Below are 24,255 nucleotides of genomic sequence, written 5' to 3'. Positions count from 1 at the left end.
GGGGTACGACCACCTCTTAAACCCATTAGAAGCATAAAATGGCTTTGCAGTTAACGGGACAAAAACAGCCTGACACTTGTCTCTCAGCTACAAGAACGCCAATCATCTACCATTTTCCCATGATGCTCAGGCAAGCACTTTTACATGCAAGGAATTGAGACAAACTGTCAGCATTTCATTGTGCAGGGGGTCAATCCTTAACATGCTGAGGCATGAAAATTCTGTAAAGGCACAAAAAATTCACACAATAGTTTTTGTAAGAAGCAAATTCATTTATGAAAAACTTCATTGTTTTTGAACAAAGCATTTACAAATTATACATTGTTTGCTTCCTTGTGCAAACAATTTTCTTTCAGAAGTAAATTAATGTAATTCTACTTTTACATGATTAATTTAATTAAATGTTTTATATTTGTATTTTACAGCATAAAGAGAAACATACTTGGAAAATATTGGCTAAAGGAATATTTTATTTCACCCAATACTAAGCGAGCTCTCCACTCAGTGAAACTTTAGCCATTACAGAAACAAATCTCCATATTTGTTTCTATTCAACAAATCCAAATGGAATACAAGGAAAGAAATTGTGTACCAATGTTATTCAATAATCTTGAAAGGTTAAAAATTCTCGACCACTTCCTCCCTGCCCCATATCCTCCCCCCTCCCAACAAATGAAAAAAATTATATATTCCGAGCTTCTACACTTGCCAGTTTATTTAAGGCATTTGTTTCAAAGGTTGTTAAACCCCATCATGCCTTTCATGTTGCCAGTAGCACCTTGCTGAAACTGTCTCATCATTGTCTGTAGACCAGCCATACCACCTAGAATGGAAGGAAAGAACCATGAGTACAAGTCCTTCAAATGAAAGCAGTCATAATCTTTCAAATTGCACGAGTAGATCTTTTGACATACAACTCATAATGCCCAAAGGTTTGTTAGCACTGGAGGAAGCCTGTGCAGAGGTCTCTGGATCTAATAATAGACTCGACAGGGTTACAGGAATTGGAAAGGTTTTATGAAAGCTGAGGTAGGTTTGAAATCCAAAATAATGGGGAGCACGTCTCTGCCCCTGATTCAGTCACCTATTGCTGAAAACTCCAGACATGATTTTGTTGCGTCAAGCCTTGGGGCTATTCTAGCTTTCTTGGCTGGTTTCTCACATTGCATCCTTGGTTAACTTGAACACATTCAAAAATCTGTTGTCCCTCACCGAGTTCACACTGTGAAAAAGGTTAGGAGAGGTTATTGGGTTACGGGGATAGGGTGGAAGTGAGGGCTTAAGTGGGTCGGTGCAGACTCGTGGCCTCCTTCTGCACTGTATGTTCAATAAAATCTATGAAGGCCTCTTTACAGCCATTATGCTCACTGATATACATGGGCCGTAAGTACAGAAGGAGAAGGGGGGTGGGGGTACACAGTGCCATGGGGGATCGGTGTGGGACTGTACAATTGTACCCCAGAAGCTAGAATTAATTTGCATTTTCTAGCTGTTTGAGTAACTGCTGATGTAAGACAGTCACAACCATCCGAAGTTTGTAATTTAAGTTGCATTTTCATACGAGTCCCAGTGCAGGGCAATTTCCCATGGGAAGTCTGTACTTCCCAGGCAATTGCCGTGCAACCTGTACTGGAAACATCCTCCATTATAACCTGCCCCCCTCCCTTCCTAGGACTGCTGGGACTTAATACCCCGCCCCAAGTGTGGGCCAGGCACAGGAGACCCTTCGGGGAGCTGGAGGTGTAAATAGGACGGAGAATAAATCAAAACATTTCTGCAGCCATTGCTTCCGAGTGGTCACTTGCCTGAGACTTTACACTCCCCAAAAGTGACATACTGGAGCTTGGAAGCTCTGGCCCACTGATTTTACAATCCTCACTTGTTTTCACATATTTTCATGGTCTTGCCTTCATCTTGGTAAACTCGCCCAGCCACATACCCCTCCAGATCTGGCCTTTTATGCAATCTACATTTTTATTGCCTTGCTACTGACAGATTTGTCTTCCCTCCTTAGGCTTAAGCTCTGTAACTTATTTTCTATACTTCTTAGACACAGGAGCAGCATGCCATTTCAGCTCTTCAAGCCCGCTCTGTCTTTCAATGAGATCATGGCTGATCTTCTACTTCTAAACCATTTTCCTGCACTATCCCCATATCCCTTGATGTTTTTAATATGTGAAAATCTCAATCTTCAACATACTCACCAACTCAGTCTCCACAGCACTCGGGCAGAGAATTGCAAAGAATCACCATCGTCAGGAATTCCTCCTCATCTCAGTCCTAAATGACTTGCCCCTTATTGAGACCGTGTCCTTGACCGTGTTTTTGAGTGAAATCACCTCTCATTCTTCTCAACTCCAGAGAATAAAGGCCCAGTCTAGTTACTTGTTCTTCAAACGGACAACCTCTCCATCCCAGGAATTAATATAGTGAATCCTGTATGGCAAGTATATATTTCCTTGGGTAAGGAGACCTAACTGCACACAATGCTGCAGTTGCAGTTTCACTGGGGCTGGTACAAAATTGCAGTAAGAGCTCTTTACCCCTGTCCTCAAATCCTCTTGCAATAAAAGCCAACATACCATCAGCCGTAATTGCTTGCTGCTTCTGCTCATTAGCTTTCAATGATTCATGAACAAGGACAAGCCAGTCCCTTTGAAGATTAACACTTCCCAGCCTCTCACCATTTAAGAAATACTCTGTATTTCTGTTTTTCCTACCAAATAGATAACCTCACATTTCTCCACATTGTATTCCATTTGCCAAATATTTTATCCACTCGCATAGCCTCTCCAAATACACTTAAGTGTATTTGAATCCTCCTCACAATTCAAGACTTCCACCTACTTTTATGTCATCTACAAACTTGGAACTATAATCTTCAATCCCCACATCCAAATCATCTATATGGGTTGAGAAAGCTGGGGCCAAACTCTAATCCTTGCAGTACCTCACTATTCACAGCCTGCCAACCTGAAAATTACCAATTTATTCCTCTTCTTTTTTTCCATCCATTAGCCGGTTCTCAATCCATGCCAGTATATTACTCAGTAAGAAGTCTTACAACACCAGGTTAAGTCCAACAGGTTTGTTTCAAATCACTAGCTTTCGGAGCACTGTTCCTTCCTCAGGTGAATGAAGAGGTATGTTCCAGAACCATATATATATATATATATATATATAGACAAAGTCAAAGATGCAAGACGATACTCAAGCCAGGACAGGTGGTAGGATTTCACAAGCCCAGGCCAGTTGGTGGGGGATGAATGTAATGCAAAATGAATCCAAGGTCCCAGTTGAGGCCGTACTCATGTGTGGAACTTGGCTATCAGTTTCTGCTCGGCGATTTTGCATTGTTCCGCATCATGAAGGCCGCCTTGGAGAACGCTTACCCGGAGATCAGAGGCTAAATGTCCTTGACTGCTGAAGTGTTCCCCGACTGGAAGGGAACATTCCTGCCTGGTGATTGCGACGCGATGTCCGTTCATCCGTTGTCGAGCGTCTGATTGGTCTCGCCAATGTACCACGCTTCAGGACATCCTTTCCTGCAGCGTATGAGGTAGACAACATTGGCCGAGTCGCACGAGTATGTAGCGCGTACCTGGTGGGTGGTGTTCTCACGTGTAATGGTGGTACCCATGTCGATGATCTGGCATGTCTTGCGGAGATTGCCATGGCAGGGTTGTGTGGTGTCGTGGTCGCTGTTCTGAAGGCTGGGTAGTTTGCTGCAAACAATGGTTTGTTTGGGGTTGTGAGGTTGTTTGAAGGCAAGTAGTGGGGGTGTGGGGATGACCTTGGCAAGATGTTCATCTTTATCAATGACGTGTTGAAGGCTGCGAAGAAGATGTTGTAGTTTCTCCGCTCCGGGAAAGTACTGGACGATGAAGGGTACTCTGTCGGTTGTGTCCCGTGTTTGTCGTCTGAGGAGGATGGTGCGTTTTTTTGCTGTGGCGCGTTGGAACTGTCAATCGATGAGTCGAGCGTCATATTGCATTCGTACGAGGGCATCTTTCAGCATTTGTAAATGTGTTACGCTCCTCCTCGTCTGAGCAGAACCTGTGTATACGGAGGGCTTGTCCATAGGGGATGGCTTAGGGTGGAAGCTGGAGAAGTGGAGCATCGTGAGGTTATCCGTGGGTTTGCGGTAAAGCAAAGTGCTGAGGTGACCGTCCTTGATGGAGATGAGTGTGTCCAAGAATGCAACAGATTCTGGAGAGTAGTCCATGGTGAGTCTGATGGTGGGATGGAACTTATTGATGTCATCGTGTAGTTGTTTCAGTGATTCTTCGTCGTGGGTCCAAAGGAAAAGAAATGTCATCGATGTATCTGGTGTATAACGTCAGTTGAAGGTCCTGTGCGGTGAGGACCTTCACAGTATATTACTCCTAATCCCATATTCTCTAATTTTGTTTACTAATCTCACATTAACCTTATCAAAAGCTTGCTAAAAATCTAAATATACCACAGCCACTGGGTTTCCCTTGGCTATTCCTTTAGTTACATCCTCAAACAGCTCCAAGAGATTTGTTAAACAAGAGTTCCCCTTTATAAATCCATGTTGACCCTGTCAAATTCTATCATTATTTTCCAAGTGACCTGTTATCACATTCTCTATTGGAATCTAGCATTCCCGTACAACCGAGGTTACATTTGCCGATATCCAATCTCCAGGAACCATTCCAGAGTTGAAAGATGACCACCAATGCATCTGGTATCTCTACAGCCACCTCTCTCAACACTCTGGCACGTAGGTAATCAGGTCAACGGGACTTATCTACTTTAAGTTCCATGAATTTCTCTAGTACCTTTTTGTTTAAAACTAATATTCAGCAATTAAGCTGCTCACTGGCACTCTGTTTGGGTTCGACTAGGACCACCTTACAGCCATGGTCCAAACATTCACAGAAGAGGTCAACTCGAGAATGACTGCCCTTCACATTAAGGCAACATTTGACAGAGTGTTGTAACAAGGAGGTTTAGAAAACGTGGAGTCAATGGGAATCATAGGGGAAACTCTTCACTAGCTGGAATCATACCCAGCACAAAGGAAGATGCCTGTGGTTTTTAAGAGATCCATCATCAGCAGCGATATCCTGGGAGTAAGGAGTTCCTGAGGTTAGTGCCAACCCAACCATCTTCATCTGCTTCATCAATGAACTTCACTCCATAATAAGGTCAGAAGAGGGGGGGATGTTTGCTCATGATTGCACAATGTTTAGCACCATTCGTGACTCAGATCCTGAAGCTGTCCATATCCAAATGCAGCAAGACCTGGACAACATTCAGGCTTGGGCTGACAAGTAAAATTCACGTCATAGAATCATAGAATTTACAGGCCCTTGCAAAGAGCACCCTACGTAACCCACTCCTCCACCCTATCCCCGTAACCCACCTAACCTTTTTGGACATCAAGGGCAGTTTAGCATGGCCAATCCACCTAACCTGCACATCTTTGGACTGTGGGAGGAAATCCGGGCAGAACATGCAGACAGTGACCCAAGCCGGGAATCGAACCTGGGACCCTGGAGCTATGAAGCAACAGTGCTAACCACTGTGCTACCATGCCGTACCATCATGTAAGTGCCAAACAATGACCATCTCCAACAGGAGAGAATCTAGCCATCTCCCCTGAACATTAATGGCACTGCCATCGCTGAAACCCCCCACTATCAACATCCACAGAACCATAGAATTCCTACAGTGCAGAAGGGTGCCATTCAGCCCATCAAATCTGCACAATCCCTATGAAGGAGCACCCTATCAAGGCCCACTCCCCCCTACCTATCCCGTAACAACATAACCCCACCTAACCTGCACATCTTCGAACACCCAAGGGCCAATTTAGCATGGCCAATCCACCTAACCTGCGCTTTGGACTGTGAGGAGGAAACCCACGTAACCATGGGGAGAAAGTGCAAACTCCACAGTCACCCAAGGCTGGAATTGAACCCAGATCCCTGGCACTGAGGTAGCCGTGCTGTGTCACCATGCTGTCCCTGGGTGGTTGCCATTGATCAGAAACTCTCCATTGCCTAATCAGTGCAGCACCAAGAACATCAGTGCAGTGGTACAAGAGGGTGGCTCACCACCTCCTGAAGGCAAGTAGAGATGGGTAATAAATGACCAGTGACATCACATCCCATGAAAGGATAAGTTTGAAAAAAAGAACGGAAACCCAAGTTTGAGAACCTGATAGCCAGACTGGACCATTTCCATAAGCAAAATACATTATAAATTAGGATACAGCTATTTCTAAATAGGAAAAGTTACAAAACATGCAACAGAATTTAACAATGCAAATTATGTTGATAGGAAGGATATGCAAACAACATTTCAATTACATTATTGAGATACTTGCCCATATGATGAAGAACTCTTGGATCCATCATTTTAGCCATCTGCTGATTGAGTTTGGCCATCTGAGATGGGTTGACATTTTTGGACATATCACCACCTATACAGCAATAAAAAGGTAGTTTTAGAATTATCAAATTTGATAAGAAACATAAGTAAATTACAAAAACCTGTGTTTTTAAATATTTCAAAATTCATGGGCTGCAATCATGCTTACTACACAATGCTTATGATTGCACTTTTGAGCCTCAGTGGCTTTTTAAAGGTGTCGCTGGAAAGGCCAGCAATTTTTGCCCTAACTGCTCTTCAGAAGGTGGTGATGAGCCACCTTCATGAACTACTGCACTTCATCTGGTACACACACTATACTGTTAGGCAGTGAGTTCCAGGATTGAGAGTCAATGGCAATGTAGTTCCAAGTCAGAATACATTGGAATTCTCTCCCCCAGTGGGCTGTGGAAGCTCAATCATTGAGCATGTTCACAACAGAAATAGACACAGTTCTGGATACTAATGGCTTCAAGGGATATGGGGATGATGGAGAAAATTGGTGTAGTGGTAGATGATCAACCATGATTTGTTTGAATAGCAGAGCAGGCTCAACAGGCCAAATGGCTGACTCCTGCGCTTGTGTGGGGCCGGGAGGGGAATTTGCGGGTGGTGGTGTTCCCATAGGTTTCACCCTATACCTTGTCCTTCCAATGGTAGAGATCACAGGTTTGGAAGATGCTGTCAAAGGAGCTTTGGAGAGTTGCTACAGTGCATCGCGCAGATGGTACACGCTGCTGCCACAATGCTCAGAAGGTGGAGCAAGGAATGTTTAATGTGGTGGATGAGGTGCCAATCAAGTGAGCTGCTTTGTCCTGGATGGGTTCAAGCATATAGAGTGTTGTTGGAGCTGCACTCATCCAGGAGAGGGGAGCATTTCATCACACTGCCGACTTGTGCCTTGTAGATGGTGGACATCCTTTGGCGAGTCAGGAGGCGAGTTACTCTACACAGGATTCCTCACCTTTTGACCTGCTGTTGTAGCCACAGTATTTCTATGGCTAGTCCACTTCAGTTTCTGGTCAATAGTAGATCCCAGGATGCTGATGGTGGGGGATTCAATGATAGTAATGCCATTGAATGTCATGGCGAGTGGGTTGGAGTATGTTCTGTTGGAGATGGTCATTGCCTGGCACTCATGTGGCATGAATATTACTTGCCACTATCAACCCAAGTCTGAACGCTGTGCAGGTCTTGCTTCATGTGGACCTGGACTGCTTCAGTATCAAGAGTTGTCTCAAATGATACTGAGCACTGGCAAGCTTATGAAGCCATAATACAGTAACCATTGATCATGATTATTCAGAGTTCTACAATGCTATGGAGATTTTACATACCTTTGAAAAGACCTTTGATTCCTCCCATTTTTTTGACCATTTGAGCAAACTTTGTATATTGTGTCAGAAGTTCCTGGACATCTCTGGTTGTAACACCAGCTCCTCGAGCCACTCTTTGGATCCTTCCTGGCTGTTTACTGAAGAGTTTAGCACCATCTTTATTGTCCAGTTCTGGGGGGTAGGGATGTGTGTGGTAGTGTCAGTTAGTGACTAATCTACTTAAATGCACAATTTTTAAAATTCCAACCTCCTATGAATATGCTAATGGGCAGATGCAAAAATAAGAGGTTAAAGTTGACTTTTATCTCAAAGGGACTGTAATGTCAAAGGGAGGAAGTTGTCCTCCCTTTATCTCGAGATGCAGGTTAGACAACATCGTGTACTGCTGAGTTCTGGTAAGAATTAGCATATGGAGTTTGGTTGCAGATCAGCCATGATCTTACTGTATTGCAGAAAAGGTACAGGGTCAAAATGACCAACTGCTGGTACCCCCACCTCAGGAAGGACATGCTATCATTGGTGAGGTGTACTGCATTTTCATCAGAATGCCAGGGCTGAAAGGGTTAAATTGTGGAGGACAATATTCCTCGACCTGGCTCCTTTTCCCTTCAGTATAGAGGACCGAGGGGTGATTTCATAGTGGTGTTTGACATAATAAATGGATTAGGTAGGTTGGAAATCTCCTCGTGGGAAATCCAGAACAAAAGAGCACAATCTTAAAATTAAAGCCAGGCGATTCATGAATGTAATCAGGGAGCACATCTACCCACAAACGACCCTAGACAGAAACAGTAAAGTCATCACCCTCTCTAGCCTGTAGCATAATTCAAATAGATCAAGGCTGATCTGCATGTAACTCCATCTACTAATCTTGATTCTGTCAGCCTTAAACTGTCTAGATTTACTGGCTAGGTGGATTGGCTATGCTAAATTGCCCTCAAGTGTCCAAAAAAGGTGAGATGGGGTTACAGGGATAGGGTGGAATTATGGGCTTAGATAGAGTGCTCTTTCCAAGGGCCGATGCAGACTCGATGGACATAATGGCCTCCTTCGCACTGGAAATTCTACGATTCTTAAACACTTGCCTTAAAAAACTTAAATTGACCTACCACCCAGAGCAATTTTGGAGGTGGATGGGTTGAGATTTCCACTTAATCCCGGAATAGAATCCCCAATTACAACCCCCACTACTCTGATCAACCCTCCCTCCCCTCCCCCCCACACCCCCAAAATACCACCCCTCCCCCAGCTGGTGTCGCAAACATACTTCCTTGCCCTCCACTCTTCTGCACGACACAAGGCCACGAGAACCTGTTGCACTGCACCTTTCTCACTTGGTCCAAGGTGGAAAGTCAGGTGAGGGCGCATTTTAGTGTAAGTAACTAGGAACGATTTGTCAGTAAGTTGCAGTGCATGGAATGTGTCAACCCCAGTCACTTATAACAGTACTGTTTCCAAGTGTCATTAACATGATAATTACCCAATAATCGACATTCTGGCTGGGAATAGCAGTCTCATTTTACCCATCTAGCCTTCTTTGATCCAAAGTAGATTACCTCATACTTTACCCACATCTGCCACAACTCTGCCCATTGACTTAAATTGGCCCTTTGCAACTTTCTGCTCCCATCTGCACTACTTACTGTGCCACTTCACTTCTGGTTATCATGAAAATGAAATGAAAATCACTTATTGTCACAAGTAGGGGTCAATGAAGTTACTGTGAAAAGGTCCTAGTCGCCACATTCCGGCGCCTGTTTGGGGAGGCTGTTACGGGAATTGAACCGTGCTGCTGGCCTGCCTTGGTCTGCTTTCAAAGCCAGTGATTTAGCCCTGTGCTAAACAGCCCCCCATTCAAGTTAGATCAAAGGCCAGCTGTAAGTCAATGTAATTTTCATAAACAAACAGCTAAGGTCCCTGTACAGATTCCTGGGATACACCACTGGATACATCCTGTCAAGTTGAGCACTTCCCTATTATCACTACTCTCAGACGTCTGCCTCCAAACCAATTCTTTATTCAAACCTGTAGTACACGGAATTGAAAATAACCTCATTTTTATCAACAGTCCCTTATATGGAATCTTGTTGAATGCTTACTGGAAATCCATTTAAATAATATCTATAGACATTTCCTTTTCTAAGTAAGTTACCTCAAAAGTTTCACCTGGTCTGGCTATGTATAACTTCGGAGCCACAGCAATGTGGTTAACTTTTAAATGCTTTCAAGGACAATTAGAAACATAGAAAAAATAGCAGGAGGAGGCCATTCAGTCCTTCAAGCCCACTCCACCATTCATTATGATCATCCAACTCAGTAGCCTAATCCCGCTTTCCCCCATATCCTTTGATCCCCTTTGCCCAATGTGCTATATCTAACTAATTCTTGAAACCATGCAATGTTTTGGACTCAACTACTTCTTATGATAATTAATTCCAGTCTCACCAATCGCTGGGTGAATAGATTTCTCCTCATCTCTGTCCCAAATGGTCTACCCTGTATCCTCAGACTGTGCCCCCTTGTTCTGGACACACCCACCATCGGGAACATCCTTCCTGCATCTACCCTGTCCAGTCCTGTTAGAATTTTATAGGTTTCTGAGATTTCCCCCTCATTCTTTGGAACTCCAGCGAATACAGCCCTAACCGATTCAATCTCCCCTCGTACGTCAGTTCTGCCATCCCAGGAATCAGTCTGGCAAACCTTCGCTGCACTCCCTCTATAGTTAGAACATCCTTCCTCAGATAAGGAGACCAAAACTGCACAAATATTCCAGGTGCGCCCTCACCAAGGCCCTGTATAAACCGCGCATTTATCCAAATTATACTGCATCTGCAATTCATTTGCCCATTTACTCAACTTGTCCAAATCACACTGAAGTATCTTTTTATTCTTTATTCGTTCACGGGAAGTGGGCGTTGCAGGCTGTGCCAGCATTTATTGCCCATCCCTAATTGCCCTGAAGGAGACAGTTAAGAGTCAACCACATTGTGGCGTGACGCCACATTGGAGTCACGTGTAGGCCAGACAAGGACGGCAGATTTCCTTCTCTAAAGGACATTCGTGACCCAGATAGGTTTTTACGACAATCGACAATGGTTTTATGGTCATCATTAGACTTTTAATTCCAGATTTTTATTGAATTCAAATTCACCATCTGCAGTGGCGGGATTTGAACCTGGGTCCCCAGAGCATTACTCTGGATCTCTGGTTAACTAGTCCAGTGAGAATACCACAATGCCACCACCTCCTCTCCCACCTCTGTATCCTCCTCGCAGCTCGCCCTCCACCCAACTTGGTGTCATCTGCAAATTTGGAGATATGACACTTTGTTCCCTCATCTAAATTATTAATATATATTTGTGAATAGCTGGGGTCCTAGTACCGATCCCTGCGGTACCCCACTAGTCACTGCTTGCCAATTTGAAAAAGACCCGTTAATTCCTACTCTTTTTGTTTCCTGTTTCCCGTCTGACAACTATGTTTTCCATCGGTCAATTAAGGTGAGCAACAAATGTTGGTCTTAACATCATGAGAGCATGTTGAAAAATATTAAAACCTTTGGCCTTGAGATTTCGTGCTAGGCAAGGGTATCAAAATATGGATCAAAACAGGGAAATATAATGTTGAGTGGCAGATAGGCCATGATGTAACTAAATGGTAGAACAAGGCTGAGGGGTTAAATGCCCTATATTGACCGACTGTAGTAATTTCTTTAAATATTAGCCTCCAAATTTACAGATCCTCACCGATTTTACAAACACCTTAATTTCTTTACAACAAAAATCATTTTTTTTTACATTTAAGCATCAAGTATTTTTAAGCTGGCTGTAAATGAATATTCCAAAACACTTGGAAAATATGCTGAACCAAAAAGGGAGAGTTTAGGAGAGCTACCAAAATCTTGGTTCACAGGGTGGGAAATTATACTTCAGTCTGGAGGTAACAAAGGCATGTGCAGGATTTTATGATGCAGCTGAAGCAGACACAAGAATAAATATTGCTGAAGTGAAAGCATCCTACTGATCAATATGAAAATTGAAGCTCAGCCCAATGTTCAGCAGAATGCCATCATTGACAACAAGGAGGCAACTGCAGGTTGAACAAATGGTGCAGAACTAAAACTGGGTGGGTAATGTAAAGTGAGAAACCTAACTCATCATAATAATAATAATCGTTATTATTGTCATAAGTAGGCTTACATGAACACTGCAATGAAGTTACTGTGAAAAACCCCTAGTCACCACACTCCGCGCCTGTTCGGGTACACAGAGAGAATTCAGAATGTCCAAATTACCTAACAGCACATCTTTCGGCCGCACATAGGGGCTTTTCACGGTAACTTCATACTTGTGACAATAAAAGATTATAATTAGCTAAAGAAGAGGAACCAGCCAAAACTAAATTGGAGGGAACAAGTTTTTGAGAAGACAATTGCTGCATGCTAAATATCCAAAAGAAGGAAATGTACATAACCACAAAGTTCTTTGAAGATAATAGAGAAGACATATGGACAGGTCGAGGAAGATGAGGAAAGGTGATGCACCATGGGAACACAGCACAGAGGATGTAATTTGTGACTTTGGCTGTTTAGTGCTACAAGAGTGGAAGTTGGACTTGAAGGAATTGACTAGCAGGAGATAGATACAGAGAAAGGAGATGCTAAGTAAAGGAGGAGGAGATTCGAGACAGGGGCAATAGTTTGAAAGTTCAAAGATGAGTAAGGCTAAAGGAGTTCAAAAAAAAAGAAATCAGAGACCAAAATATGTTCAGCTTTTGTAAAACATTAGCAGTAACCATCATATGCCTATCTTGATCCAGAAGTCCAACACAGCACACAAAGTGATACTAAAATACCTTGGTCATTCATACTGTCCATTATGGTCATCAGTTTCTTTAGCCTCGCCATTGATTCTTGTTCATTGCCTTTGCTCATGAAATCAGTTCCAAAGCCAGGGATCATACCCTGAAACAGATGCATAGCTGGTTTAAACATGGGAACAAATTGATTATTGGGGGGGGGGGGGGGAAAAGAGAGAAATGTACTTTACTGTTTCAAAAAAAAAAACACTTACTGGGGGGGGGGGGGTGCATTAATATTTACAACAAAACCAAATGACAAATGCAACGATGACAGCCATGCAGTATGCCCTTTCAGTTCAAAATTCTTCAGTACATAGTTCTTGTAAATGCCAATGTGCAAGCATAATTTATCCCTTAAGATTTTTTAAAATAAGAATGCTTGTTGAATTTGTTACACCAGATTTCACTTCACCTAGTTATAGGGTAGAAAACATTTAAAAACGCACCATTATCTGACTGAAAGGTCCCATCTTCATAATGTTTTGAAACTGTTCATACATATCTCGGAGTGTAAACTGGCCTATGAAACAAATAGCAAGCTATTACATTTTTTTGTTTCACATTCTTCTCTTCCCTCCTCCCATTTTAAATTAATGCTTACCATGTTTAAGCTTGTCTATTAACTCTTCATTGTCATCCAATTTCAGCTCATTTACCTTGTCAATTAAACCTTCAATATCACCCATACCTGGAATAGAGAAAACTGACGTTTTAGTGAATGATTCACTATTTACAAATATGCACACAAAACATTATTGGAAAACGTACCAAGAAGTTTGCTAATGAAGGGCTGTGTTTTGAATGGTTCAAAATCATCTATGTGTTCTCCAGTACCGATAAAAATGATTGGACTTTTGGTGGCAGCCACACTGTAAGAAAAGATGAAACTTTAACACATGTCGCTTTTAACTCAGAACTCAGTCTCTCACAGGTGTCAAGAGAGCTTGCATTTTGTCAACAAAACAAAGCAAGATAATTCAAAAACTTCAATTTGCTTCAAAATTCAACTAGTATTCGGCATGAAAATCAACTAAATCAGAATGAGATAAACTTTGTATTTGCTGCAGTTTACAAAACGAAAGCTACAGGTTTAATCAGTACATATTTTTTCCCCATACGCACAGCTTTTCTAAAAAAAAACTTGATAAATCTTAGATATCGTCCTCTGGATTTTCATTTGTTTGAAGAACAGAATTGCTAAAAGTTGAAGAAATATACTCCAGCACTTGAGCTGTGCCAACAGTCCGAGAATAATTAATGCACATGACCAACATACACAATTCAAGTTCTTTTCCCGTATTCAATTCCCGTAACAGCCTCCCCGAACAGGCGCCGGAATGTGGCGACTAGGGGCTTTTCACAGTAACTTCATTTGAAGCCTACTTGTGACAATAAGCGATTTTCATTTCATTTCAAGTTCAGCTCACACCCTCACAGCTCGGGGCATGATTAACAAATTCAAGCCCAGGGATTTTGGAATCAGGAGCCTTAAAGTAAAACTTTACTGAAGTAGTTAAAAGATACAAGGCGATTCAATGGCACTGTGAAGACCAAGTCATTGAATATATTCAAGGTTTCGATAGACAGATTTTTGAACTATTGTGGTATCAAGGATTACAAGAAACAGTTGGGCAAATATAATTGAGACCAAGATCAGATCAGCCATAATGTTATTGAATAGCGGATTAAGCTTGATGGACTGTATGGTTTACTCTTGGACCCATTATGTATCTCCTTGAAATAAACTAAAAGAATTGCTGGGAACATAAATATAACTCTTTTGGCTAGGTTGAATTTTCAGCCAAAAAATAGCAGCAAAAGTCAATTATCTATGATTCACCATTTTGAATTTTGTTGCCCATTTTAAGAAATGTGAACCAAAGATGACAAAAATAACTCACGATTAAAAACACCTTTTACTCTTTAATGTTATTAAGCAGTGCAAAGGTCTTGTATTGAAAACCAAGACCAACGCCGTGGAAGACCATGCCAGAAGCAAATGTCAGCCACGGGTAAATGCAAGTAATAGTTTGTGGTAATGGTAAAATGAGCTTCAAAATAAGCAAATTTAAAAAAACAGAAAGCATGAAAGACAACACCTGAAGTGACAAATATGCGAGTCATGCCACAAGAAAATGCACCAACTTCATTCACTTTAAGAAGGAATGTCTTCCTTTATCAAACTAGCACCTTCACCTTTAAGACATGAACCAAATGCACTTAGTATTAAGAAAAAAAAATCCATTGTATACTCACCATATTTATAAAATTCTAACATTTCACCTACTAACTTGGATTCTATCAAAGCAAATTTGAAAAGAACTGCTGTATCCTTCATGACTGAACCACTTTTGAAATTGCCACGCACAAACATCAAACAATTTTTAATGGAAAGGAAACTGGATCACTTACGCACTGAGAGCACCTCCTCCTTTCGCATGACCGTCGAGCTTAGTTACAATTACTGATGCAACATCCACTTTATCTTTGAAAGCTTTTGCTTGTGCTTCACAAGCTTGACCGATTGATGCATCCATAACGTAAACAATGTTGTCTGGTTGCTAAAATGGATTTCAAACAGTTAGATACAAAATTGTTATTGTGGAAAATAGGTAAGTATGTTTTCATGATCACATTTAAAACTTACTATGGCATTTGAAACTTGCAACATTTCTTCAAATAAAGAATCTTCTTGTTTGTGTCGACCACTGGTATCAACAATTATTATCTCAAAGTTTTCTTTTTTAAACTTCTCCACACCTTCTGCAGCTATGATCACTGGATCCATTTCTGTATAGCTAATTAAAAGAATACAGGATTTATTTCTGATTTGCGCTTCCACATACATTTCCAACAATCCTCTTTTTACCAATTAACATACATGTTCAGCACTAAGCCGAGATATTTCACTGCGGGGTGCTAGCACAAACCCTATTTGCAACTTTGCCCCACATCTCTCCCCATCCCCGCCAAAAATCAACCCAACATTGTATTACCATTCCAATCACTACCTTTCCTCGTCAGTTCTCAGAAAATGCCGAAAATCTGGCTAAATTATTGGATTACAAGAACCAGAAATGTACTCAAGACTTTGTTGCTTGGTTGCTAACAAAATACATTTGAATTCAGTTATAAATTTTCAAATTTTACTTCAAATTCAAAAATAGAACTTGTGAACGTTCAAATAAAGCTTTTAGAATATTAGGATGAAGCAATGATTCAGACTAAACTGTTAAAGCTGACTGACCTATGTTTCATTATAACAACCCAGGGCAGCACGGTAGCATTGTGGATAGCACAATTGCTTCACAGCTCCAGGGTCCCAGGTTCGATTCCGGCTTGGGTCACTGTCTGTGCGGAGTCTACACATCCTCCCCGTGTGCACGTGGGTTTCCTCCGGGTGCTCCGGTTTCCTCCCACAGTCCAAAGATGTGCAGGTTAAGTGGATTGGCCATGATAAATTGCCCTTAGTGTCCAAAATTGCCCTTAGTGTTGGGTGGGGTTACTGGGTTATGGGGATAGGGCGGAGGTGTTGACATTGGGTAGGGTGCTCTTTCCAAGAGCCGGTGCAGACTCGATGGGCTGAATGGCCTCCTTCTGCACTGTAAATTCTATGAAACCCTCAAGAGTAACGGTGAGATTCCATCGCCAAACTCAAATTATAGGTGCGAGTTCTGATGAAAGGCCACAACCTACAAAGTTACTCTGTTTCCTTCTCCACTGATGCTGCTGTCAGACATGCTCAGTATTATCAGCTTTTATGTTTTTTGAACTTGTAGTGGGTTATTTTCTTTTTTAGTTTTATGACAATCAAATACTACATAAGGGGAACATACGATTTGCCCTGCCAATCAATATCACATTTGTTTTGTGTTTTTTACGGAGGTGACTAGGAAGCTGAAATAGTAACTCTGAGAACAAATCATTGGGAACAAGAGGTTCTTGCACTATGATCTGAAAGTTCAATTGTTTCCCTGATATCCCAAAACTTCATAGAGTTCTCTGCACCTGCAATTTTCCAGCACATCTTACCAGCAGCTTCCAAAAAAAACTCTTGTCAATTCAAACCTATTCACAAGTGCCATAGGTTACGACTAACAGCAGTTATACATAATTTAGTTTACTTACTATTCAATTAATACTACATGTTAAATATCTTTGGTTAGAAACGCTACCTTCCATAGAATGGAATTCTTGCTTTGGTTGCATTCTGCTTCAGTTGGTCAAATGCACCTGCAGGTCAGAAATATAAAATAATGCTTTGATCCAAACTCCCATCATCTTTTAAACTTAAATCTATTTTCATTGTTTCATTATAGGTCAATTGAAATGTTGCAAAGCAGGAGTCAAATTGTAGGCCTGTTCAGTTGAGGACATTGTGTATAAACATTTTATTTCCAAATGTACCAAAAAAACTTCAAAGTTACTGTAAATATCCAACTTTTCACCACAAGATAGTTTTCTCCATGTAGATTTCTCCACAGTTAAGGAAGAACCCATGCTAAAAAGAGTCTTTTCCAAAATTCAGACCACTGGCTTTTTAAAACCAATTCTAATTTAATTAATTCTCATACCATGAGGCAATTTGACAATGGATATTAGTTTTACTGCAGCTTTTGTACGGGTACCCGATTTTTAATTTTTTTAAGTTTATTCATTCATGGGATATCGGCTTCACTGGCTATGCCAGCAATTATTGCCCATCTCCTTTTGCCCTCGAGACGGTAGCGGTGAGTGGTCTTCTTGAACTATTGCAGTCTATGTGGTGCAAGTACACTAGAGTGCTGTTGGGGAGGGAGTTCCATGGTTTTGATCCAGCGACAATGAAGGAACGATATGTTTTCCAGGTCAGGATGGTGAGTGTCTTGGAGAGGAACCTACAGGTATCAGTGTTCCCCTGTGTCTGCCACCCTTGTCCTTCTGGATTAGTGGGTTTGAAAGATGCTAAGGAGCATTGGTGAGCCCCTGCAGTACATGTTGTAGATGGTGTACACTGCTGCTACTGTGCATCAGTGATAGGAGTGAATGTTTGTAGAGGAGGTGCTAATCAACCAGGGCTGCTTTGTCCTGGATGGGGGTCAAGCTTATCGAGTGTTGTTGGGGCTACACTAATCCAAGCAAAAGGAGAGCATTCTATCATTCCTGACTTGTGCCTTGTAGACAAGATATTATTATTATTTGACAAAGGGACTCATCTGGACTCGAACATTAGCTCTTTTCTCTCCCTACAGATGCTGCCAGACCTGCTGAGATTTTACATCATTTTCTCTTTGGTTTCAGATTCCAGCATCCGCAGTAATTTACTTTTATTATTATTAGATGGTGGACAGCCTTTGGGAGTAAGGAAGAGAGTTACTCGTCGCATGATTCTTAGCCTATGACCGGTTCTGGTAGCCAAAGTATTTATATAGCTAGTCCAGTTCAGTTTCTGGTCAATGATAACCCCCCCGGATGTTGATGGTGGTGGATTCAGTGACTGATGGTAATGCTATTGAATATCATGGGGCAATGACCCATATCTTGGAGACGGTCATTGCCTGGCACCTGTGTGGTATGAATGTTACTTGCCACTTGTTAGCTCAAGCCTAGGTCATGTCCAGGTCTTGCTGCATTTGGACATGGACTGCTTCAGCATCTGAGTCACCACCACAAATGGTGCTGAACATTGTATAATCATCAGCAAACATTCCCTCTCTGACCGTATGATGGAACGAAGCTCATTGATGAAGCAGTGGAAGGTGGTTAGGCCGAGGACACTAATAGCTGTATGATAAACCAAGTCCCATCAGAATGACTATATAACAATTTGACCCAAGGGCAGCACGGTGGCGCAGTGGTTAGCATTGCTGTGTACAGCATCGAGGACCCAGGTTCGATCCCGGCCCCAGGTTACTGTCTGTGTGGAGTTTGCACATTCTCCAGTGTCTGCGTTTCACCCCCACAACCCAAAAACGTGCAGGTTAGGTGGATTGGTCACACTAAATTACCCCTTAATTGGAAAAAAAAATTTGGGTACTCTAAATTTTTATTTTTTTTCATTAATGATTTGACCAATATATCTACCATTCATCAGTAATGAAGAGACATCCTAAACCACATGCAAAAATACTTTAATGTTGAAGTCAGTTGCAAGCAAAGTTAGCAATATAGACCTCAATGTGCATAAAACCTTTAGTGCTTAGTGCCAAGTAAAAGAACATTAATTTTCCCCTTTCTCATGAATTAATGAGCAAGTATTTAATTACAGCAAGTCTTCAAAAGCAGAAGATATTGAACACACAATATTTCCCCCAGACCAGTTCTTAACTAATGCAAGTAAATATGGAGAAGTAGTAATGTCCTTCCAATAATCCCTATGTTTATAACCTTCTATATATCTATGGAAGTGACATCTAAGACTGAGATGGATGAACCATCAATAACTAGGGAAGTTAAAGATTATATCAAATTGAAAGAAAAGTGGTGAACAAGGCTGCCAAGATTAGGACTAAGCCAAGAAGATTGGGAAAATTTTAGAAGCCAAAGGATGATTTTTTTTTTTAAAAAGGGGGTCAAATTGGAGTACAAGGGAAAAACTAGCAAGAAATATAAAGGTGTAAAAGGTTCTACCTGTATATAAAAAGGAAAATAACAGATAAAGTGAGCATTAATCCCAGAGATGATGACTCTGGTGAGTCAATAGTGGGAAACAAGGGAATAACTGAGACTTAGAGAAAGTATTTTTCATGTCTTCACATTAGCTGCACTGTAGTCGAGTACACAAAAAGAAATAACGGGGACTTGTAAGAAAGGCACTGCAATAATCATGAGTGATTTTTATCTTTACATATATTGGATGAAACAGCCTGGAAGTGTGTTCGGTACAATTTCTTAGAGCAGTAGGTTCTCGTGCCAACCAGGGGGCAGACATAGTAATGTGCAGTAAATAGAATTCATTAATGATCTCATAGTAAAGGAGCCCAGCAGCAACAGTGATCATAACATGATATAATTTCACATTCAGTTTGAGGGTGAGAATCTCAAATTTAAAGATAGAATTGGCAAAAGTGAACTGGGAAAACAGGTTAAAAAGTCAGGTCAGTAAAAAAAAAAAACAGTGGCAGTTATTTAGAGATTTAAAAATTAAAATTTTAAGTCTGATTCGTTTTAGATCATCAAGCATTTGTGTTGCATAATAATTTACCCACCTGCTCTAAATGTGTCTGCGCATATTAAACAAGTCTTCCAGCCTTTCCTTTGGAAGTAGTACGCTAGCTAGAAGAAGAGTTCGGAATAAGGCTTGACAGACATTGAAAAATACCTTTGATTCAACACTAGTAAAAACAGCCTCAGAATTTTTATTAAGTTGTGTTTTCAATTCTAAAAAGGTCATTTTCCATGTAAATAAATATGATGCAAGTGGCTCAGTTTAAATCTTTACAACTTTAACCAAAGGAGCATTCTTCAAAATTAATACACTTTTGTTTCGAATTCTACAAATTGTAAAGCTCCAATTTTCAAAATTATTTCACACAAAAATGATGAAAAAAATGTTTTGGGAATCATTGGTTGGAAATCTAAAATCTCTCTGGGGAAAAAAGATGGGTTTAAGCTCATTTACTCACCATAAACTTAACTGGTTGCCTTTTATTAGAAAAATCTATGAATTTAGAGGATTGTCTCTCATCTTTCATGTTTTTAACATGCAACTATCCAGCATATTTAGTACAACAATCATTTTACTTTGTTCAATCCCTGGCTCCAAGATAGTCACATTCTATCATCCTTCAATTTTAACATGTTTGCACCATTTCTGTTTCTTACGCCAACACGAGCTTGAATTGACAAGTGTAGAAATGGAGAATGTACAATCTTTATTTTATTAGGGTAGTATTCTTTCTACCTGTTACCTCCCAGTTGATAGTTAACAGTGGGAATTAAATTTAAACCTCAACAAAAGGAAATAAGAGTTCAAAGAGACATTCCCAACAGTTAATAAAAGCAAATACCTTTGTACATGTTGTAGTTTTACCACTACCTTGAAGACCAACAAACATGATGACATTTTGTTTTCCTTTTGTGGGGGTCCATGCTTTAACTCCTGGATCTACAAGCTAAATAATAGATAAATGGCAATAGATTGAATTCATACGAGAAAGATGTATAAAATTGTATTTTTTTTTTTAGCTCAGATACCTTGACAAGTTCTTTAAATACAGCATGTTGGATCATTCGTCTTTTGTTGAGGCCAGAGGCCATCTCTTCCAAGTCTATAGCTGCTCTAAAATAAAGTTTAGCAAAACAACATAATAAACTTTTAAAATAATTGACAGGTAACTGTTCAACTAATTATCTGTGTAAAGTTATGAACAGTATTGTAAACATGGTAAGCACAAGTTGCTAATTGGAAATTTTAAGCAAATCCCAAATTTAAGTTACAATGAACCACAGCCGAAAGTGGGTCTCTCTCAAACAAATCTCTCAAATCGTATTTTGGAGGACAAATAACTAATTTGGCTCCTGTTTATTTTAGGAGCAATGTCCTCAACGGACCAAACTTACAACTTGGTAGCATGATCCATTAGATTGTTTCGACCATGTGAGATATTATGTGTACATAATGATTATGTGATATTACATATACATTAAAAAAAAATTTTTAGAGTACCCAATTCATTTTTTCCAATTGAGGGGCAATTTAGCGTGGCCAATCCAACTACCCTGCACATCTTTGGGTTGTGGAGGTTAAACCCACGCAAATACAGATAGAATGTGCAAACTCCACATGGACAGTGACCCAGGACCGAACCTGGGACCTCGGCGACATGAGGCAGTAGTGCTAACCACCGCAGCACCATGCCACCCCTATATTACATATACATAATCATTATATTACATACATGATTTTTGTTTGCACGCAACTGAGACATGATCAAAGTTTCTTTTCCATTTTTATGAACATTTAAGCTTACAACTGATATGTAGTGGTGAGCACATATTAACAAGAGACTGCATTAAAATCATAATGTGATTACTATAATACATATATACTTCAGAAAATCAGTAATTTTTTGGTGAATTTTGTTTTGCTACAAAACTGTAAATCCCCATATCAACAAAGCTGAGGTTGTGCATTGTCTTCTCTCAAATACTTTGCTCAGCGATAAAGAATTGAACTGTGCAATGATCAGTCTATTAAAAAGTCTGTATTTGCCAGCCTACCAATTCAGCTGAAGTAACTTACTGGACCATAAAGGAAAAACACAATTTTAAATTAATTTTACTTACTTGACATTTTCTCGAAGCTGTTTCACCAGTTTTATATTAACATCTGCTTCAAGTAAAGCTGTACATACTTCCTTTAGCATAGCATTCAAAACCTAAGGACAATATTAATAATTTTTAATTACTAACTTTAAGAACATGGAGCACTTCAGTTTAGTTTTTTTTTTACATCTTCCCCACTATTCACTGAAATGTAGTTTAGCGTCAGTGCAGTTTGGTGACCTGTTGGGGGAGATGTACTTCAGCGATACAGGAAATAATTGCCACTCTGGGCCGAAGTCATGTGGCTCCTAAACAGCAATCCCCACATTCCAAGCCTGTTTTGCACCGTGTAGCCAGGCAGTTCCACATTCCCAGACTGCACTCGCACCTTAAACAGCTATCAAACATGATGTTTTTTCCAAAACTTGCAGATTCCTTGCTTGCTAACCTTCTGCTTTGAACTGATTACTTTTCTGTACATACCATTTCAACAGTGCAAATTACAAATTTTGATAGTCTCTTTGGGAAGGGACAGGAAAAGGGTAGGCACAGGCAGGATGTGCAAAGCATATAAGGAAAGCAACAGGGAAAACCTTAGACAGGGCAAAAGAAATAACAGATAGAAACAAGACAAATATGCGTGGAAATTAGCAAGACGGCATACTAATGTGAATATACTGTTCTCTAATTTATCCTCTGACATTATAGAACCAGTGCATTACAGAATTCAATACCACGTGATGACATTAAGTTAAGGAATTCATTACTGTATCAATACAAATATTTCAAAGATGACCTGAATGCTTATGGCTAATGCCATGCAGCTTATTTTTATTTCAGTTAACAATGCATGAGAAAAGCAGAGAGTCAGAGGAGGAAGCAAATAATTATCATAAAGGGTTTGTTCTAATCGCTTGTGCCCAATTATATGTTCATGCCACAATTCTGTTTCAGTTAACACATTTAGAATTACTTATCCAGCGTATTAAATAAATAGCTGAGACTACTTCATTAAAACATTTTTAAAAAGCTCTAATTGAATATTGTTGCCAACTTTGTAAGATGCCCACCTCTTCACAGATAATTTCATTTCAGCTGAAGTTCCACCTAATTCACCCCACACAACACGATGGAACTATTGTCAAATTGCACTATAATCCTCAATGCTCTTAACAGTTTTCAGCACTGAGGCATCACAACTTAAGATCTAATTTATAACGAGCAAGTCTTCTTAATTCTGACGCTCGTCGTTAAAAAAAAGGTGCATCTGAAATTATTGCTGGAGTGTAATTGCCGTTATTCCAGATTGGCAATATTATGGAACTTTTGAATCCCATTATTACGAAGTCTTTAAATGCCCCAAAACCAGGCGGCCCTGTTTATCCCCAGGTAAAGGCGAGCAGAATTGGTTTAGTTGGGTAACGATGGCCAAAAAACATCCCTCCAGTGTGACGAAAAGAAAGTACCTCCTCATTGATGATGGTGGCGTTGCTCAGGGATCGCAGCGCGGAGGTAATTTTCCTCCCCAAATCCGCTAACACCATTTTCGCCGCTTTTCACGTTCAGCCCCCTCTGTCGGAACAAACAAGGGAGAAGATCTGACAACAGTCGGTTGACGCCATATGGCGACATTTAAATAAAAAACACAAACATCAATCCGAGTCCAGCTGCGCCAGCCGCCTTACCAGAGAGAAACGGGCCGGGGGGAGGGGAAAAGGCCCTGCTGCGGTTCCGCAACCTCGGGGAGGGGGTTCAACTGGGCCACTCGGCTACAACTGGCCGGCTCTACTCCATCGACCCAGAGACAGCTACCAGCACCGGGAGCCCGGGCAGAGGAAATCCTTCTGTAGCCCGCCGTCCGCACACCAGCTCGGCCTGAAACACAGACACTCAAATAACAGCCATTCCACCCAGAAACACCGCAAACAGGGGCGGGGAGAAACCACGTCGCCCTCCTTACCCTAACACTCCGGGCCCGCTATCGCACCGACTAACAAACGTCACCATTAGCCGTGACCTCCGACTGGCCACTTCCACTTCCGGGGTCACCAAGCCCCGCCCCCATTCCTGACACGCTCGGGTTACCCTGAGCTGGTCAACAAGAGCAGTCAGGTTGTGAAAGCAAAGAGGCTGGAAAGCAGTCCCTCGCTGCAAGGCAGAGTCAGTTAGCTGAGTGTGCGATAAGGGTTCGTTCACATGATGTTAGTGGGTAGGACAACTGAATAGATTAACAGAAAGTAACCAAGGGACACATCCTAGTCGGAGCACAGCCCCAAAATAACAAAAGTCGAAGGTTGTTCACAATTGTTTTGTTTCCTATCTGGGGGCGGGGCTCAGTTAAAGACCCTGGACACTGGGGGTCAGTGGAAGGATCCTCACACCCCTGGACACTGGGGGTCAGTGGAAG

At 41.1% G+C, this 24,255-nt stretch overlaps 1 protein-coding gene across 2 annotated transcripts; it reads right to left on the bottom strand.

The window, feature by feature from the left end:
- Positions 1 to 251: 251 nt before the first annotated feature.
- srp54 (signal recognition particle 54) lies at positions 252 to 23,967 on the bottom strand. Of its 2 annotated transcripts, XM_072488686.1 has the most exons (17): positions 23,809 to 23,967; positions 23,534 to 23,723; positions 23,315 to 23,420; positions 21,870 to 21,961; positions 20,778 to 20,862; positions 20,591 to 20,695; positions 19,790 to 19,856; positions 16,778 to 16,835; positions 15,250 to 15,400; positions 15,015 to 15,163; positions 13,371 to 13,471; positions 13,204 to 13,290; positions 13,049 to 13,122; positions 12,597 to 12,705; positions 7,740 to 7,910; positions 6,359 to 6,454; positions 252 to 823 (listed from the first exon to the last, which is right to left on the bottom strand). In XM_072488686.1, exons 3-17 carry the CDS (start codon positions 23,390 to 23,392, stop codon positions 732 to 734), a joined length of 1,515 nt encoding a protein of 504 aa, XP_072344787.1. In that variant the 5' UTR covers positions 23,393 to 23,420; positions 23,534 to 23,723; positions 23,809 to 23,967; the 3' UTR covers positions 252 to 731. The 2 variants fall into 2 exon arrangements, with proteins under 2 accessions (XP_072344787.1, XP_072344796.1); XM_072488695.1 differs by lacking the exon at positions 23,809 to 23,967 and having other exon boundaries at positions 23,534 to 23,797.
- Between the last annotated feature and the right edge of the window lie 288 nt (positions 23,968 to 24,255).

Source organism: Scyliorhinus torazame, chromosome 2, assembly GCF_047496885.1.
Source record: "Scyliorhinus torazame isolate Kashiwa2021f chromosome 2, sScyTor2.1, whole genome shotgun sequence".
NCBI lineage: Eukaryota > Metazoa > Chordata > Chondrichthyes > Carcharhiniformes > Scyliorhinidae > Scyliorhinus > Scyliorhinus torazame.
The sequence above is the reverse complement of the archived record's forward strand: the minus strand, read 5'-3'. Positions and strand labels throughout refer to the sequence as shown.

Bases quoted from the DNA above. Each gene is read 5' to 3' on its own strand.
- srp54 (XM_072488686.1), bottom strand. From the start codon at position 23,392: ATGGTGTTAGCGGATTTGGGGAGGAAAATTACCTCCGCGCTGCGATCC. The intron at 16,836-19,789 runs GTGGGTAAATTA...TCTGACCTGCAG, and splicing joins CGCAGACACATTTAGAGCAG to GTGCATTTGACCAACTGAAG. The intron at 6,455-7,739 runs GTATGTAAAATC...ATTGCTGTATAG, and splicing joins AATCAAAGGTCTTTTCAAAG to GTGGTGATATGTCCAAAAAT.